The 17993-nt window shown below is 39.0% G+C and overlaps 4 protein-coding genes across 4 annotated transcripts; 1 reads left to right on the plus strand and 3 right to left on the minus strand.

Moving 5' to 3' along the window:
- Positions 1 to 2748: 2748 nt before the first annotated feature.
- Positions 2749 to 12737, minus strand: LOC125228578 (tudor domain-containing protein 3). The gene is made up of 8 exons (XM_048133199.1): positions 12624 to 12737; positions 12467 to 12551; positions 12003 to 12393; positions 8924 to 9105; positions 7449 to 8383; positions 6795 to 7128; positions 4995 to 5109; positions 2749 to 4418 (listed from the first exon to the last, which is right to left on the minus strand). The coding sequence occupies exons 1-8, from the start codon at positions 12656 to 12658 to the stop codon at positions 4342 to 4344; spliced, it is 2154 nt and encodes a 717-aa protein (XP_047989156.1). The 5' UTR covers positions 12659 to 12737; the 3' UTR covers positions 2749 to 4341.
- Positions 12738 to 12980: 243 nt separating this feature from the next.
- LOC125228582 (copper transport protein ATOX1) lies at positions 12981 to 13904 on the plus strand. Its single transcript, XM_048133202.1, has 3 exons — positions 12981 to 13136; positions 13263 to 13518; positions 13646 to 13904. The coding sequence occupies exons 1-2, from the start codon at positions 13128 to 13130 to the stop codon at positions 13470 to 13472; spliced, it is 219 nt and encodes a 72-aa protein (XP_047989159.1). The 5' UTR covers positions 12981 to 13127; the 3' UTR covers positions 13473 to 13518; positions 13646 to 13904.
- On the minus strand, positions 13646 to 15252 carry LOC125228581. The gene has a single exon (XM_048133201.1). It carries the CDS (start codon positions 15250 to 15252, stop codon positions 14596 to 14598), a length of 657 nt encoding a protein of 218 aa, XP_047989158.1. The 3' UTR covers positions 13646 to 14595.
- A 153-nt stretch (positions 15253 to 15405) lies between these two features.
- On the minus strand, positions 15406 to 17842 carry LOC125228580 (POC1 centriolar protein homolog A-like). Its single transcript, XM_048133200.1, has 7 exons — positions 17599 to 17842; positions 17302 to 17520; positions 16881 to 17206; positions 16275 to 16359; positions 16077 to 16196; positions 15693 to 15797; positions 15406 to 15533 (listed from the first exon to the last, which is right to left on the minus strand). The coding sequence occupies exons 1-7, from the start codon at positions 17731 to 17733 to the stop codon at positions 15453 to 15455; spliced, it is 1071 nt and encodes a 356-aa protein (XP_047989157.1). The 5' UTR covers positions 17734 to 17842; the 3' UTR covers positions 15406 to 15452.
- Positions 17843 to 17993: the final 151 nt, after the last annotated feature.

Genomic DNA, 17993 nt, shown 5'->3' on the forward strand with positions numbered 1-17993 from the left:
GGTTCTCAAACTTTATGCCGCATACACACCAACTGTACAAGAAATGTAAAAAGAAATATATAGGTACCTAGTAGAGTGTACCACATAAGCGAGCTTATTGACAATTAACATAATTACGGCGAAGGCGTACATTGAATCCTACCCGAAACAAAGGACTCTGTAATTAAATCCTGAGCGTAGCAAGGGATTCTAGAATAGAATCCTCGCGGAGTGAGAGATTAAATGCGATCTCCCAAGATGGAAATTATTCTGCTACCATGTGACACATACTGCTTCTTACATCACCTACGAGCCATGAGGTAACTATTATGTTCCAAAATATTAATAATCCTTGATGTACAAATACAAAAATGTAGTTAATTTTTGCGTCAAATTGCACTGTTCTTGTGGATTAAATGCAACTTTCCAATTTGTGATTAAAGACATTTTTGTATTTGTTATTGTGAGACTTTCCGTTCTGGTGCAGTGAGTCTCGAAGACTTATTACCAGTCACGCATTTGTAGCCCCTCTTATGTGTAGAGGGGTAAAATTTTATGTCTCCCATAAACGCGATCATGGTACCTACCTGTGCAGGTGCAGCCAAGGGATTGCTTTACTACAGGGATAGTCCATGTGTCCCCTTTGTGACTACTCATAAATAATTACGTTGCAGGGCGGAAGTGGACGGTAAGGGGAATGAAACAGCTGCTTTTAGTACATTTTCTTTTAATAGCTTTTTGTTAATAAACGGTTACCTTAACATAAAATTGGTATCTACCTATACAAAATGTATCCAACGAAGCAACAACGTGTTAATCTAACCGTTGACAAACTGCAGTTAATGACTAAAGAGAAAAACTTTATGTTTTGCTCTAAGTTTCTTTAAACTTGGGGTCTGAATTTGGTGACCTAAATTAATAACATACTTAAAAGCGTAGCCAACATCCCATTCGCTTATGCTCCGTATATAGTGAAGGAAACTTAACTGTCCTTGTCGCACTAATAATATGAAAGAGTGATAGAGAGACGCAAAGCGTTTCGTTCTCATAGCGCAAGGGATGGTAACTTCGGCTTGGAAGGGTGGTGCGTGCCATGCCGCCTCCACAGAGATTGCACAGACCCGTAAACTATCTAAATGATACCATGTACCTATTTAAAACGCTAATTTATGGGGCGGTTAATTATTTTTGACAAATTTAAAATATTTATTCGTATTAAGTGTAGTTCATAGTTAAAGACTTAATGGAGTCTTAAATCATCCAAAATTTAATTATTTTGTATCGGAGAGTTCTACTTTCTACTTACTTAGGTACACTAATTTTAGATATATCAATATTTCAATAACAAAATCGGACTACGTGGCCTATAAAGATCGTGTCAATCACGATGACGAGCAGATTTTTCAAAATTACGATCTAGAGCTCGCGTCTTTGTAGATGGAACGTTTGATACGTAGACAAATTTTATTAAGGCCTTAACTGTATACGTACACTTCTTTAAGTAAGAAGTAAGTCGGTCACCAAATGCAGGCTCAGTTGGATGATACAAATGTACTCGTGAACAATCTTAGGGCGAATTTAAACTATGATAACACAAGGCGTGTCAACGTGTTACAGATCTGGTGTAAAATAAATTAAATGTAAAAAATATTCAAATAAAACTTCATTATTCACGATTGCTAGTAACTTTAAAACACAAGTGTTTACACTGGTTAAGGTAAATAAAAATACTTTTCAAACAACATCTTGACATTAACCTGCAATAATTAATATATTACACTGTTTTGCGCTAAAATACAACGAAATACACTTATACAAGCTACGTGCTACGATTGGTTACATACAGGTCAATAAATTATCGCAAGAGAGTTATATCCTTTTACGCTAAAAAATATCCCACCAACTAACGCTCCTCCAGCCAAGTTTTTCTAAACAAAATAACTTTATGCTCTCGTAAGGATCATTAATCATTTCACCTTAGTGCCATGCGCGGATCCAGGGTCATGACTCCTTCCCCCCCCCCCCTGGAGCCTAGGCTGGCCATACAAATGGACCACCACGTGACCCCCCCCCCCCCTGGGCACGAAGCTGGATCCGCGCTTGCTTAGTGCTCATTGAGTTGAGAGCTACATAATATTATGATAGTTATTTCTATCCACTCTTCATTGCATTGTCAGATAATCGAGTAATAAAGGTGCGATAAGGGCTGGATTGAACGACCAGACGTAGAATTTTGTAAATTCGAGGTTCAGAATTTCCATCTCTAACTCCGATAATTCAAAAAAGACAAGAGACGTAAACAGATACTTCGGATATCTACCATATTTTATCTAATAGCAAAACGGTCAGATGAATCAAATAGCTCAATCGGAGATCGGTTTATTTACGATTTCATGAGTATGACACGTCAAGAAGACGAAGTTATCACACATGTAACTTCAACTTTGCAACTTCTAACCTCCGATTGGCCATAGTCGAAATTTTCCCGGCAAAGTAATATTAGAGAAAAGAGACACTCGACGGAAAACTACCCCTCCATAGGGGTGGATAGGTAACAATGCAAATGGGGTCATGCCCGCGTACGCTTGCGGATGGTTTTTCTACTTTTTCCCAGCTACCTAGTAGGCAGTTGTCTGCATCAACAATAGACAACTTGACTGTACTTAAAATAAAATATTTTATACCATGCACGAAATAAACAACAAAAACAGGAATAGAAGTTATTTTTAACTCCAATTTATATTATAGAAATATATAAAGTAAATCAGTTGACCGTGACGTCACTCAATTCGATTTCGTATTAATTCCATATTTTAGCAAGTCGTTCAAAGTCGTTTTGACAGTTCTTAAAAAGAAACTGATTTGACTAGGAGGAAAGTAGCCTATAGTACTTAACTCAAGTTTTTAGGGCAAAATCAGGAGAGCGCTTTTGTGACTGCGCTCAAATGGACAATGTTCGACCTGACGAACATGACCATATACCCTCTTTTTGTATTTTTTCCGAATCAGAATCATTAGAACCATTGAGCCAAGGAGAACCAAGGAGGCTTGAACTCACGACCATGACTATTATTTTCCAAATTAAAGGTAGGTACATATTTTGATTGGCGAATGTCACATGACTCAAAAGGACTCTTTATTCGTGCGTAATAGATTCTGTTGTAATTATAATATTTCAAGTTTATTTAATATGATCCAAGATTACTCTCAATTGTTGTTAACAAAAATGAACTAGCGCTTTTATAGTTGAAATAGCGTAAAGAGCCTTGTAGAGAATGGGCCTTGTCGTTTTTTTTTCGTGTATGATATCTATTTCAATGTATAGCGTAAAGAGATTTAATATAGGTGTCGTTCCGTGAAATATTAATACAGAAATGTAGAATCGGAACTACGAGTATAAAGGATCCAGAAGTATTAAAACAGATAAGAGTAGGCATGTTAGGCCGTATAGCAAAAACAATATACTAAAGTATTTTGGAGCTGCCATTACCCGTACAAGTGAGAAAGAAAACTTTTGTCTACAGATAAACATAGATCCATTATAGCTCTTAGTTTACTTGTATGGCACCTGTCCAGTAAGTAACGAGATAGCAAGCAGTTCTGACTATTTTCGTGAGTCTAATAAAAGAGATGCGTAAAATTAGTTTTCACCTCACAAGCTCGGTGGAGAGGTGTTTGTAATCTGTGAACTTCAGCGTTCAGGGGCCATGTGATACTATTAAAACTTCATCGGTATAGACACTGAGGGTTATCGCATAGATCTGAAGTTATCGTCGAATTTACAGTCGCACAAATTAGATAAGGTCAATCAGGTAAGAGTGGTATACGGGTAACATCGATCAACATTAATCGGCCCGCGAGTACATACGTTGAAATACATATTTATTTGCGTTCAATAGCTAATATATTACTAGCAGTTAACCCAAATCAGCGCGTGAAGGGTTCATACGTATCTCGCAGCCTCTCTTACCCATATCGAATTTTAGAATAAATATTAATCGAGAAGGAGGGCGACGACCGAACGGCTGTCGATCTTTTTTTTAGGCACGAGGCGAAAAAACCCAACGTCTCATAAGTAATCATTCAGAGCCTTAAAGACCCACGTGTTAAAAATTAAACCGTGCTCCCGCGGAGGCCGACCATCGCTTTTTCACCGCCGGATGATCCCAAAGATAAATATTCACATACCGCCGGGCGGCCGGGCGAGAACGACGGGGGCCTGGCAGTCGGCCGCCACCGACGACGTCACCCGGTGACGGGGGCCTGGCAGTCGGCCGCCACCGACGACGTCACCCGGCGCGGGTGCGGCGCGGCGGCGGTCAGCTGCGCGGCGCGCGCGCGTGCGGGCGCCGCGCCGCGGGCCTAGGCGCGCCGCGCGGGGAACCCGCCGCCCCGCAGGTACCCGCCCACGCCCGGCGCCACCGCCGGCGCTGGAGCCGCTGCATGCAATAATCACTTATTGTACATTTCCTACTGTACAAAGTACCCACAAATAATTATTAGAAATACAGAAAATAATTGAGACATCGGCAGGACCGGCAGCGATATAGAAAATTCGTCACATCGAGCGCTGCTATCGTCAATAGGCGGGTTCACACTGGCCGCATGCCTAGAGAGCTATTTTGAACAGCTGACCGAGGGCCGCCATCTTGCCGAGCAAATTTGCTCGGGCGAGGCAAACGTGCGCGCATGAGCACGGACGTTCTCCTCGCGAGGCACTGGCACCGCCTCGCGTGGCGTGCGGTCAGTCTGGACCCGTCTAATCGTATTCGCTTTCCCTACAAGTAACGTGCGCGCGACCTTTTAACTAGGTACGGATTTTGAAAGGTCTCACGTGAGATAAGAAGCGAGAGGAAGAGATCAACAATTCAACACACATTTTACGATATATCTCTAGAAGAGGTAGCAAATCTGGACATTATAATTTATGAACGTCCCTAAACGCAGATTATTCACGAGATAATGAAACATGACAATTCTAGTTAAAATTTTCATATTAGTAAAAAAATACTAACCTTGATTAGGGAATGGCAGGCAATTGGATTTAAGAACTTCTTCGTGGTTGCCATACGCACAGAATTTGACTACTACCGTGTTAGCGGATATACCGGTGATCTCTGCTTCATAGAACTGTAACAAAATACACACGTTTTCAAAACAAAGTTCCCCGCCGCGTATATCTCGACAGTATAATTTATTTATGTTTAGTATAGCCTGACAAGATTTTAATATTTGACCCTGAAAGAGTGTCGCTACAAACCGCTTTCATATGGCAATAATGTGCGGACGTCATATATAATGGGGACAGCGTGTACTGGTTTCGCTTTAATATTTGTAGAAAATGAAAACAGGGTTTAAGAGAAACAAAGTTTAATAAGCAAGGTTTAAATACTCGCTACTTGTTTCCGCACAGCCTAAAATCCATAAATCTTGTGCCTTTATCGAAGTCGTCGATGTTTATTTTCTTTTTGCGTGGGACCTTGTTTTATTCTGGTGTCAATGATGTAGCGGCCTTCTTATTTCTATAAATATTTTTCACGGCAGAGCTACAGACACCTTAAATAAGAACAAAAAAATATATTAAGCTAAATCGAAACCAAATAATCAGTACAGGAGAACCGCACTATAAATTGTCAGTACCGGACATGTCAACAACCGATTTCGGACCATTGTTATCGAAATAGGTACTGTCAATCAATCAATCAACCAATCAAATATTTATTTCGCTTTAAAATGTGGTACAGGAGATGTTCACATATATTGTAGTCACACACATTCCACCAGAAACTGGCATGCAAAATTATTATACAACCTAAATAAGAAAAAGCATGCAATGGTACTCTCAAGTACTTAAATCTAAAATAAGGTCAGTCATATTTAACGTATTTACTAAAAATGTCCAAATTACAATTATATTGCTACTAAAATAACACAACTACAATACACATTCAGCTAATTAATAAATATATCATAGAATGTCAAGTTTGATGTCTATAATAATCAAAATATTCTTCCACCGAGTAAAAACATTGTTGAATAAGCCAGTTCTTTAGTTTGCGCTTAAATAAACTAATAGGTAAATCTTTGTCATCATGAAGGCAATTAAAAATGTCAATGGATTTACAATATGCATTATTGCTGTACAATTGTGTCATCCGCCCAGGACCGGCAAGCCGATTTGGGTACCTTGAAGGAAAGTTACTTATGTCTTTAAAAGTTTTGAAGAGTTCTGGATGAGTCTTGACAAATAAACAAACTTCATATATATAGATACATGGCACAGTCAGCAAATTCAGTTCTTTAAAATCCTTCATCCTTTTTTGTTGTTAGTAATTTATCACCTTAAATATAATAATTTTCACTTTTTTAAATATTATTTTGGGCATATTTGCGATGAAACCGTTAGAAAATTTAAAATATTTACTTCTCGTTTACATCACTGACATTCAATTTCAATGACTTTCAACAACGGGTGTCAAATATTATTCCTTGCCAGGAAAAGAAATAAGTTCAGCTGAAAATCCGCAACGTGGCGAGGGTCAAATAAAAACTTGTCAGGCTATATATCATATCATAAAAAAGTTATTTACGAAAATAATTCAAAAATGTATTCTGCATATTCAAGTATGAAAAGAAGGGAAAACGCTTATAAGCAAAAGTAGTTTTGAGGCCTTTCGGTGGTCCCCTGTCGTCTTAGAGGAGGAAATATTTTCGGCATCAACACGTTCGCTACGATTAATTGCCGTGGCGAAGCGTGGTGGTGTTAAGCCCGAGTCAATTTGTATACTTGGAGCTCGAGTAGGCGCTATACTCACGTTGTTATCCTCCCAGTAGAGCGCCAGACAGCGGTCGCCGACCTTCCAGCGTATATCGGCCACGCCCAGCATGGCGCGCGCCTGCTCGTTGACGGCCGCGTTCTGGAAGCCGAGCAGCGAGCCGGGCAGGAAGGGGCCGCGCTCGCGCGCGTACTGGCCATGGCCGTGCGCGTGCGCGGGAGCGTGCGCGTGCGCGGGCGCGGGCGCGGGAGCGGGCGCGTGCGCGTACAGCGGCCGCGAGTAGTTGTAGCCCACGCCCGCCGGCGCCGCCGACGCGGGGCTCGGCGCCTGCGCGGCCGCCGGGCCTCCGTACATGCACGCCGCCTCCATGTACCTGTCGACAACCTCTCTTGTTATCGATAATATGAGTACTACAAGTTTTCCGCATTGCCACTCATTATGAAGCAATTAGGGTATAACATAGGTTATGGACATTAAAGAATGTCAAGGCGCATAGAATCATAATAGTCAACGAATTTGTCAGACAATAGACTCAAAACGCGCAAGTAATAGGAGTCTCCCTAAAAATCAATTATGTTGTATGTGGACATTATTTCAGAAATAGACAGAGTCCGAGCTCTATTTCTTGTAGCCCGCATTACTAATGGACATAAAAAGCGATAAGAGTTAGCAATGCACTCTTCTATCTCTTACCCATTAGGCTGCTGCTGCCGCCGCTGGTAGGGCTCCTGGTACTTGGGCGCGTCGTTGGCGCGGCGGAAGGGCGGGATGTCGCGCGCGGCGGGCGCCGGCATGTACGGCTTCTGGAACTGCTCGCCGACGTAGCGTTCGTCCGCGCGCTGGCTCAGAAGGCTCATGCTCGCCGTCGCCTCCGTCAAGCTATCCATGTGGTTGTTGTTCCGGTATTGAGGCTGCATCTTGTCGTTCACTCTATCGTTACGCATATTCCTATCTCCGTATTGGGGTTGCGGCGGGTTGTTATAAGAGTTCCCGTACGGATTAGTATTTAAATTATAATTCCCTTGCTGTTGTTGTTGCTGTTGCTGCTGGTGTTGTTTATTCTTTTCCTCAAGCTTTTTCTGGAAGCGAGGTGGTTTCTCGTTTGGTGGCTGATATTTCCGGTCCTCTCTGTGCGAGTGGTGGCCGTCGTTGTAGTGTCCCCGGTCGTTCCGGTGCCTGTGGTTGCCCTCGTACCGCGATCCTTGGGGCCGTTGATTGTTTTTACCGCTGTTTCTATCCCTGCTATCCCTGTCCCTGTAATTCCTACTTTCCCTGTCGTCATTGGTATTATTGTTATATTGACGATTGCTCTTGTCTTTTTCGGGAACATTGGGTAGTTTATCTTCTAAGAAGTCAAACAGAGATACTTTTCCAGAGGGTTTGACGGCAATGTTGTCGTCATCGTTAGCCTCCTTGTTACGCCCCTTGCGCTTCGGTTGCTCGGGTTCCTTTTGCTGCCTCTCTCTTCTATTCTCAGAGTTGTCCCTCTTTTGCAGCATCCTAAGAGCCCGGTCAACATTATTTTTTGTATACCGCAGGGCATTCTCTGCCTGCTCCTCAGTGAAGCCTGCATCAATGATTTTCTGCACATTAGCATCCAGCAGAGGTTTCGTGCCTCCGCCAAAGACCTAAAACATATAAGTATAATTAATTACTATTTAGAAAATGAATACAATAATTCATTGATTAAAAAAGTTTTTTTCTTCAGGACACTCCAAAACACACAGCTCATTTTCCAAGGGCCTCTTTACATGGTGAATCTAAGCCCTTAGTATTACTTTAGGACTTTTTTATACAGCTTATAGTTATGGAATGTTGCTGTTGTGTGTATAGCAATTTTTTTCTATGAACATCCATAAAAGAAGCAATCAAGTTACTGAAAATATAACCGAACCACAAAATTAAAATTTTGAAAAAACCTCCGACCGCGACATAGTAGACCGATTTTCATGAAACATGGCTAAGAACACTTCTGACTAACTCAGCTTTCAGACAAAAAAAACTAAATCTAAATCGGTTCATCCGTTCGGGAGCTACGATGCCACAGACAGATACACATACAGAGAGACAGACACGACAAACTTATAACACCCCGTCGTTTTTGCGTCGGGGGTTAAAAAGAACACCAAAATTCAATATTTTCAATCATAAATTCAAGGAAATACTACCTTCTTAACTCCAGACAACCTCTGGGCTTCAGCGATAGCACCTTTTCTTTGTGCCTCAAACTCTGCATTGTCCTGCTTGGATGCTTCTTGTATGCTCTTGAACTGTTTGTCCACAGTGACGGCTTCTAGACGTTGACCAAATGGGATCCACGGTGGAGGGCCACCGTCCACTCCTACTCCCCCTGGGAAATTTTAATTAGTAATTAACTACTTAGAAGTAAGTAGGTCTTGCAGTCTCTTGCCCTGGAGATCTTTGCCCAAAAATGGGCTTCTCAGTGCAGTGTGTTAACACCTTGGGTTTAGTTTTTTCTATAATGCTTTGTGCTTGTTTGCCACCACATAGTATGAAACACACAGTATGAAATGTTTTAACTATTAAATACTATTTAATTATTAATTTCAATACCTTGGTAATTAATATATAAATATAATTTTGACTAGAGATGGGCCGAATATGGACTTTGCCGAAAACGAATATTTGGCCGAACATTCGGTTCAGCTCTTACCGAACCGAACATTCGGCCGAATATTCGGTTACGCCATATTTAGAAAGCGGATGTTAAGATTGAAACGATTAAATAATTGATAATGGTTTACATATGTTACTAGAACTACATATGTTCTCAGTATTTAATGGATTTAACTAAAACAGTTAAAACAACTCTGAACTCTTCTCAATTAAACTACGTTTTTTTCAATTTTGTATTTATATTTTGACGCATAGGCAATTATCTCTTTTTAGTAGTTGCTTAGAAAGCTACTAAAATAGGGAGCTTATTGTCCAAAGGAATACCTAAGATCTTCATTAGTTATTTACTTTGTTTATTCGGTAAATATTCGGCAATGCAACTGAAATATTCAGCCTAATACGAACATTGCAAAACTTGCCGAATATTCGGCCCATGTCTAATTTTGACCAAAATAATCATGTATCCCTGAAGTCCATTGGTACATTATGTCTGCCTGTCTCTATAAAGATTGTAGATATATATGAGCTCTTCTGACTTTACAATCACAAGATTTAAAGATTTGACTTAGTCAGTGAATTAAAATTATGGTATTTATGGCGTTCATTTGTCTTTTTAAATAATAATAAATAATATAAAATAAAAAGCCTTTTATTTCCTGTTATTATGTACAATGAAATCTTTGCTATTTGTTAGTAATTGTTAGTTTTTTTCTCTAGTTCTAATTTAGTTTTTTGTTAGTGATTACATTTATATTTTAAGTAAGTTTACAATTAAATCTTTTTATAAACAGGAACCCCTTAGGTGAAGGCCTCTTCCAAAGCTAGCCATTTTTGTCGGTCTTGAGCAATTTTTTGCCAGTTTGGTCTGGCGATTTTTTTGATGTCCTCATCCCAGCGTGCATTTGGTTTTCCTTGTCGGCGCTTTCCAGCAGGACCTTTCCATGTCGTAACTGATTTCGTCCATCTGTGGTCCTTTAGGCGCGCTACGTGTCCAGCCCATCTCCATTTTAATTTCCTTGCCTGGCTGAGAGCATCCATTGTTTTTGTTTTAGCTCTTATTATGCTGTGTCTTATTTTGTATATCTTTTTCAGATTTAGCATGCTGCGTTCCATGTCTCTCTGACATGTAATTATCTTGTTTTTGGCCTTATCGCTGAAATTCCAAGTTTGGCATCCGTATATTAAACTGGGGATTAGGCAAGTGTCCATAACTTTCTTTTTTAACGATATAGGCATTTCACTTTTAAATATTTCTTTATAGTTCCAGTACTTGCCCCATGTGCTTTTGACTCTCCTCTCTATTTCCAGTTCATTGTTGTTATGGTTGAAGCCAATCATTTTTCCCAAATATATATAATGGTCTACATATTCTAATGGTCTGCTGTCTAAAATTATATCTATTTTTTTAAAGTTTGACATGGTTTTGGTTTTGTTTATATTTATCTCAAGGCCTACTTGTTTACTAGCATTGTGTAGAGTTGCTATCATAGATTGAAGACTACATGCTGATTCTGCTAGTAACACCAGATCATCTGCAAACCTGAGATGGCTTAGATACTTGCCTTGGATAAATAAACCTTTGTTTTTCCATTCTAGTTTGCAAATAATGTTTTCTAATATGGCTATGAAGATAGTTGGGGACAGGGGGTCTCCCTGACGTACTCCTCTTTCTACCGGAAAACTTGGACCAATATTATCTAACTTTATTTTGCTGGTGCTCTTGGAATATAAATTTCTTATTATACTTATGTATTCTGGCTCTACCTCCTGAGCATTTAAGGTATTCCATATGCAGTCATGAGAAACAGTATCAAAAGCCTTTTGATAATCAATGAACACGATGTAAAGTGGTCGTCAAAATTCTTGATATTTCTCAATGATTTGTTCTAGGCTGTGAATGTGATCTATGGTCGAGAAGCCCTTTCTGAAGCCGGCTTGTTCTATTGGTTGCTTCTTATCCAGAGTTACTTTTATTCTTTGATTAATGATTGTGGAGAAAAGTTTGTATGTAGTTGGCAGTAAACTGATGGGCCTATAATTGCTAATATCTTTGTGGTTTCCTTTTTTGTATAGTAAAATTATATTAGATTCTGACCATTGTGACGGCGTTTGTCTTTTTAACAGCAAGGAACATTTTCTATAGGACAAGACCAAACACAACACAACATTATCTCTGACACAGTAACAATTTGTATTTGTAAGTACAGTCAACCAATTGGAACCCTAGGCCACTGTAGAACTATGTCATAGTGACGTTATAAATCAGATTGTAAGAAAAGAAGTGGCCTAGGGTTCCAATTGGTTGACTGTACTTTTTACTATACAGAATGCACCATAAACATGGTCAATACCTTTACAAGTAGCGGCATATAAGTTTAGCGCTGACCGTTATTGCGCATTTATAAGATTCTAGTTAGAAGTACGGTCTAAAATATGTAGTAATGGATAAAGTTACATAAAGATGTGTTTGGATATAATTACATTTAAAAAAATGTGTTAAAGGCTTTCTTATTGGTCAAGTTAAATAACACAGGCTGGTATCAGAAGGATAAGTTTTTTGTTTTTATTTTGTTGTACAATAGGCTATATAAAGTATTAAAGAAAACTCACCCCTAGTGTGCTTGGCAAGACTCCGGACCAACTCCCATTTCTCGATCATGTGGGCCACTTTACCCCCCAACACGGTGACCACACTGGGTGTGAGCCAGATGACCCCATGGCACACCTCCAACCCCTCATTCTTCAGCAACAATTTGGTTCCCGGCGGCGTATTTATACTTATACTAGAGATTGGGCTTGTCTCCAATCCAGTGCATGAACTTTTCCCGTCATTTAAGATCAATTTTAACATTCGTGGCGCATAATTAGATTCTTCATTAGCTTTCGGTGCCGACACATTCCGTATCTTTTGTATTTGCACGACGATCGGTTTCTCGAGCTTCGACGGATCCTTAGGGAAATCCTCAGGAAACGCGGCCTCGCCAATATCCCGCAGGTCGTACTGGAAACAGTCATGTTAGAATTGAAATCGGTTAGCCTTTCATATACCGAGTTATACCACCGTAATTACTTACATCTAAAGCTCGTTTGGTCAGAACATCTACATCCTGAATTGTTCCGTTCTCACTAATAGTATCGAAACCTTCTTGAGTAATGTGCCTGAAAGAATCACACGGTCATTAAGTAATAGTCCAGATACAAGACCAGCTAACAGTTTTGTGGTTTAATTACCAGCCAAGTTCTGCGAGATTTTCCCTAATTGACATGTTTTCATTTGCGGCTCATTCTTCCTTAGAAATTAAATATAAAAATTTCACGCCAGTCGCCAATCGTCCAAGACATACGGTACCATTTGTCAAACAATGTCAAAATGGCATAGCATAGACAATAAAAAGCCATTTCACTGTGCAATAAAAACGCTGAAAATGATCAATGAATAGAAGAATGAACAAAATGAATATAAGGGTTACTTAGATCCACCCGTTCGCCCAGGAGTGAAAGAGAAAAATTTCTGCAATTGACTAGTAGTAGTTTGTGACTACTTTACTTTCGCAGTTCACCCCGATAGCAAGTAGGTGAATATACTTTTGACAGATAGATAATCTATGCGATGACGTTAATAGTTCAACAAGTCTGATAAACATTGTACTAATTCTAACTGTATTAGATTATTCCAAATTTACCTAGTCTAATCTCACCGTTAAATCGAACAGTGTAAATTAGAAGCTAAATAAAATGTCATCGGTAACGTTCTCAATTTAATATTGCAATTTATTCATGTTTCTCCTTTTGCGTTGTCTTTCAAACCGTTTAGAATTTAGAAGTAAAGAAGCAGTGTATGCTCTAACATAAAAATTTTATTTGTTCCAGACTCATATTTTCAACGTAGAAATGACTTGCGAAGGCTGCTCTGGAGCAGTGGAAAGAGTCCTCAACAGGCTCAAGGGCCAAGGAGTAGATGCTATCACCATTAGCTTACCAGAACAGAAGGTTTCCGTAACCTCAACGCTTAGCGCTGATCAGCTATTAGAGGTTATTAAAAAAACAGGCAAGAAGACTACATATGTGGGAACACAGTAAACACAATCTGAAGCATAAAACTTCATTGCCTGGATAAGTTTTTTGTTTAACACTTTCGCTACCAAGAACCCGACTGTCGGGTACACCGCTCGTAGAAGCGTAGCCGATTACATGGGTTTCCCCGTATGTAGCGAAAATGTCGTAGCGCCGCGTAGAGCCCGGTTTCGAAAGTGTTAACCAGGAGCAGGCCCTTGTTATACGTTTCTGGCTGTTTATTCTTGATCAAGAAAAAGGGCACTATCCAATGTTATCTATTTTCATGGTCTAGGTATTTCCATTCAACCCCACCAGGCACAGAAGTGGTAGTATATGTTTGGTGGGTATAAATGACAGCATATCATTATGTTACTTGCACCCAAGTCTGTTTCCCTGTCATTTCTTCCCATCATAAGATTTACTATTCTGTTTTCAATATAATGTTTCAGTTTTTGATAATGATTATTATTAAAATCTTTGCCCTTATCAAATTACTAAACGATGTTGATTACATGAACATAAAATGGGCGTGAATACATATTAATTGCTAATTCATCACTGCTACTCACATTGTCACCACAAGTAGTCAGTCAACCTGTTTTGTTATATTATATGGTTTATGTATTCTATTACAGAGTGCACAAATGCATTAAAGTCTGTCTAATTTCTTGATATATATGTATAAATTAAAAAAAAAAACAATCCTAATCATGGAAAACAGTTTTTGGATCCCTTTTAATATATTATTGTATTACTTTGGTTAAAATTAGGGTAAATTGCCAGTAACTGGCCACCTTGTACTAAAAATGAACTCTGTGTATTCATGAACAGAATTCATTTTAGCATAACATGGCCAGTACTAGAAATTTTATGTAAAAATGAGCTCTATTTATATGTTAAGTTATTGGATACTAGTCAGTTACTGGCAATTTACCCTATTAATATTTACCTCTGTTTAGATACATATTTCCCTGTGACAAAAATATTATAGACAATATATAAAACTAGATCATTTTAACAGTATTTTAAGAAATATATATTTTTTATACAAATTATGTGGTTTTTATTCAACCACCTACAGAATGAAATAAGTAAATCATAAGTTTCTTTACTTTTTAATATCTTGAAATTAAACAAACTAATACTGCTATACAGCATTTTCAAGAGTGTTAACTCTAAGGTCTACTAGGTCCACCGCCTCATGGAGAGCATTCAAATGGTCTACAATTGCATTCATAGTGGGCAGGACGTCGGCACAGTCACAGTCCTTCAATTTACTACTATTACAAGTGTAAGTTAAATCTGTCTTGACTTTCTTCTCAAGAGGTTCATGTCTGTAAGTATCATTCAAGAGTTTGAATCCACTGTTGATTGGGAAGCTCCTTTTTCTACCAACCCATTCTATAGTTCCGCTTGTATAACAGATATCATTCTCTTTCAACTTAATCATGCCAAACAAATCTTCCTCTGAATTAGGTTCATTTATAGTGTTATTGCTGGTGATACAAGGCATGGTGTAAGTAGTACGAGATGGTGCCACACGAGGTATATGACTCATGTCGCCGACAGTGCCGGTACTTACACACTCAACTGACTTCCCTGACTTCCGTGTTGTATGTAGGTCAGAACTTGTTATGTTTTGGTGACTAGAATTCTGGGATAGTTCAACCTCTTCTTGGCGAGATTCCAATATGGTGCTGTTTGCTCTGGGTTGTTCGCGAAATGTTGCCGATCTTGCACTGCTTGATGGACTCAAGCTTCTGGTAAGTAATCGAAAGTGTTTCCGGCTAGATAGGCTACTCATCGGTACTGCATTTGGTCTGTCAATGTCACATGTCTGACAGCCTGTGCTTTCAGGTGGATCAATGTGGACGAAAGAGGCTTGGGGATACTTGCTGCTATGATAACATAGATACCAAATCTTGCTCCCCTGATGTGCATATGATTGAATAAATTAGTTTTTTGACATTATATATCTATCATGATGAAGAATGTTTAATATGATTAATAGGCGCAATTATCTCTGAACTGTAGTTTCTGAATGGCTTTAAAGTACTCTGAGGAAACAGCAGAGATTGACCAGTCCTGCATATAAAGATAGTTTTATTTTAGTGGGCTTATTCTAATATCGAAAATATAATGTCTCTAAATGCATATTATCATGTTTTACATATATCTATTATGTTTCTATTTACACTAACTAATGAAGAACTATTAAGCTACTCTGAATGGTTTTTTCACAACCTGTTTTTTCCCTTTCACAGAAGTGGGAGATCGAGATTTATGTGATCCCAAATTTTCTTTCATTTCATTTGAAACCTCTGTAAAATTGGTATTCCACAGAAGCACCTGCAAAAAAAAATTATATGATTCACAAGATAATTTATAACTACCTATAAAACTGGTTACAAATTAACAAAAATCCATTAACCAAACCAATAGCAATCAAATACTTTCATTATTAGAGAAAATTCAATTCAAAAATGGTTAGAATTTTCTTACTCTTAGTCTTAGGCTCAGATCTGGCTTCACACCTGAGTCTACTATAATATAGTTAATAATGATCTATATTCTAAATGCCATTTTTTTTTTTAGTTTCTAATGGAGTACTTATGTCTTATAGCCCACCTGTTTGTCTTCACCAGCTGATGCAAAATAGTCTCCACCAGGAGAGAAATTGATTGCATTGACTGAACCAGTGTGCCCAGTAAGAGTAAACAAAGGATGACCCTCAAGCAAGTCCAAAATCTGAAATAATATTGGGTTACAGACACCAAACAACCTTATTTTGAAACCCATCAAATTCTGTAAATTCACATTTCATACCTTTATTTTTCCATCTTTACTAGCTGTGAGAATGTAGCTGCCACTAGGATGAAATGACAACTGCGTGACTGCATCACTGTGTATACTGTAACATGTAAAAGGCCATAACATTAAAACCAGATTATGCACTTAAAATTAAAAGTAAAAAAAGGGAACATGTGGTAGTCTGAATGAGTTTAAATTAGAAAATAAATTTTCAAATTAACTTTAAAAAAGGGGCTATAGGGGTAAATTTGTAATACATATATATCATCATCCTCCTTGCCTTATCCCGGCATTTGCCACGGCTCTTGGGAGCGTGGGGTCCGCTCTGACAACTAATTCCAAGATTTGGCGTAGGCACTAGTTTTACGAAAGCGACTGCCATCTGACCTTCCAACCCGAAGGGTAACTAGGCCTTATTGGAATTAGTCCGGTTTCCTCATGATGTTTTCCTTCACCGAAAAGTGACTGGCAAATCTCAAATGACTTTCGCACATAAGTTCCAAAAAACTCATTGGTACGAGCCGGAGTTCGAACCCGCGACCTCCGAATCGAAAGCCACACGCTCTTACCACTAGGCCACCAGCAGTAAATTTGTAATACATATTATCAATGAAAATTTACCTGTAATACTGTACAAGATTATGAGTTCTAACATCATACAGTTTGACATTGCCTTTGGTTGTTCCCACGGCAATATAGCAACCAGAGGGGTGCCATGCTAAACACATTCCAAAACCTTTCTGATCTTTATAAGTGTGAACCTCTTTTCCAGAGTCTGGGTCCCAGAGCATTGTTGTCTTGTCATCAGAACATGAGGCTATAATGCAGCCATCATATGACATCCGGGCACAACGGACCCAGTTCTTATGACCAACAAAAGATGATATAAACTTGTATCTCTCATTGGACCATAGCTTGATTATTTTGTCATCTGATGCTGTTAAGATCTGTGAACAATTTATATTTCTTTAATAAGCCAATAAATGTAAATTGTTTGACTGTTTATATTGGAGTCATATTCATGCCACACCCTCCAACATACCTTTGATTCATCAGGTGTGAACTGCACCGAGCGCACGGTCTGCGAATGCGCCTTGAAGACGCCGGTGCTGCCCGTTACTGTCGGCACCCAGAGCCGCACAGTCTTGTCGCGAGATGCTGAGGCCATGTGCTTGCCCGAAGGCGAGAACGTTACGTCCGTTACAGCTTCCGTGTGCCCTTGGAACCGGTAACTCTTCATACACCCATGTAGCTGCCATAACTGAAAGTTTCACGTAACGGTTAGTTATGAAGAAGCTGAAATACGAGTTACTATAAACTATAATCATTTGTTACTTACTAGAATACTGTTGTCTAAAGACCCTGTTGCTATTTGATTTTCATTTCCGCTAAAATAAAGCGAAGTGATAGCATTTTTATGTCCCTTTAATTGTTTGTCTAGCGACGGTTCTGCCAGTGTAGATTCCTCTTCCATAGTTATAAGTTTTCACGATTTAGTAGTTTTGTTTTGTAAGTTTTTACAGCTCACTGGATATTAAAATTGGCACCTTCTGTTTCCAATATCAATTCAAATTGAACTGACAGCTCCAAAAACACAACAAAAACCATTGACAAACTCGTTTTGCTCAACTAGTGCTACCCCAAATCCCATAAATTTGCGATTTACGGTTTTTATTTCAAGGGTACTGGCAAGTTGAGTGTAAAAAAAAACATCAAAAGTTTTGTCTATGGAAC

The sequence above is a fragment of the Leguminivora glycinivorella genome, chromosome 8 (assembly GCF_023078275.1).
Source record: "Leguminivora glycinivorella isolate SPB_JAAS2020 chromosome 8, LegGlyc_1.1, whole genome shotgun sequence".
Classification (NCBI taxonomy): domain Eukaryota; kingdom Metazoa; phylum Arthropoda; class Insecta; order Lepidoptera; family Tortricidae; genus Leguminivora; species Leguminivora glycinivorella.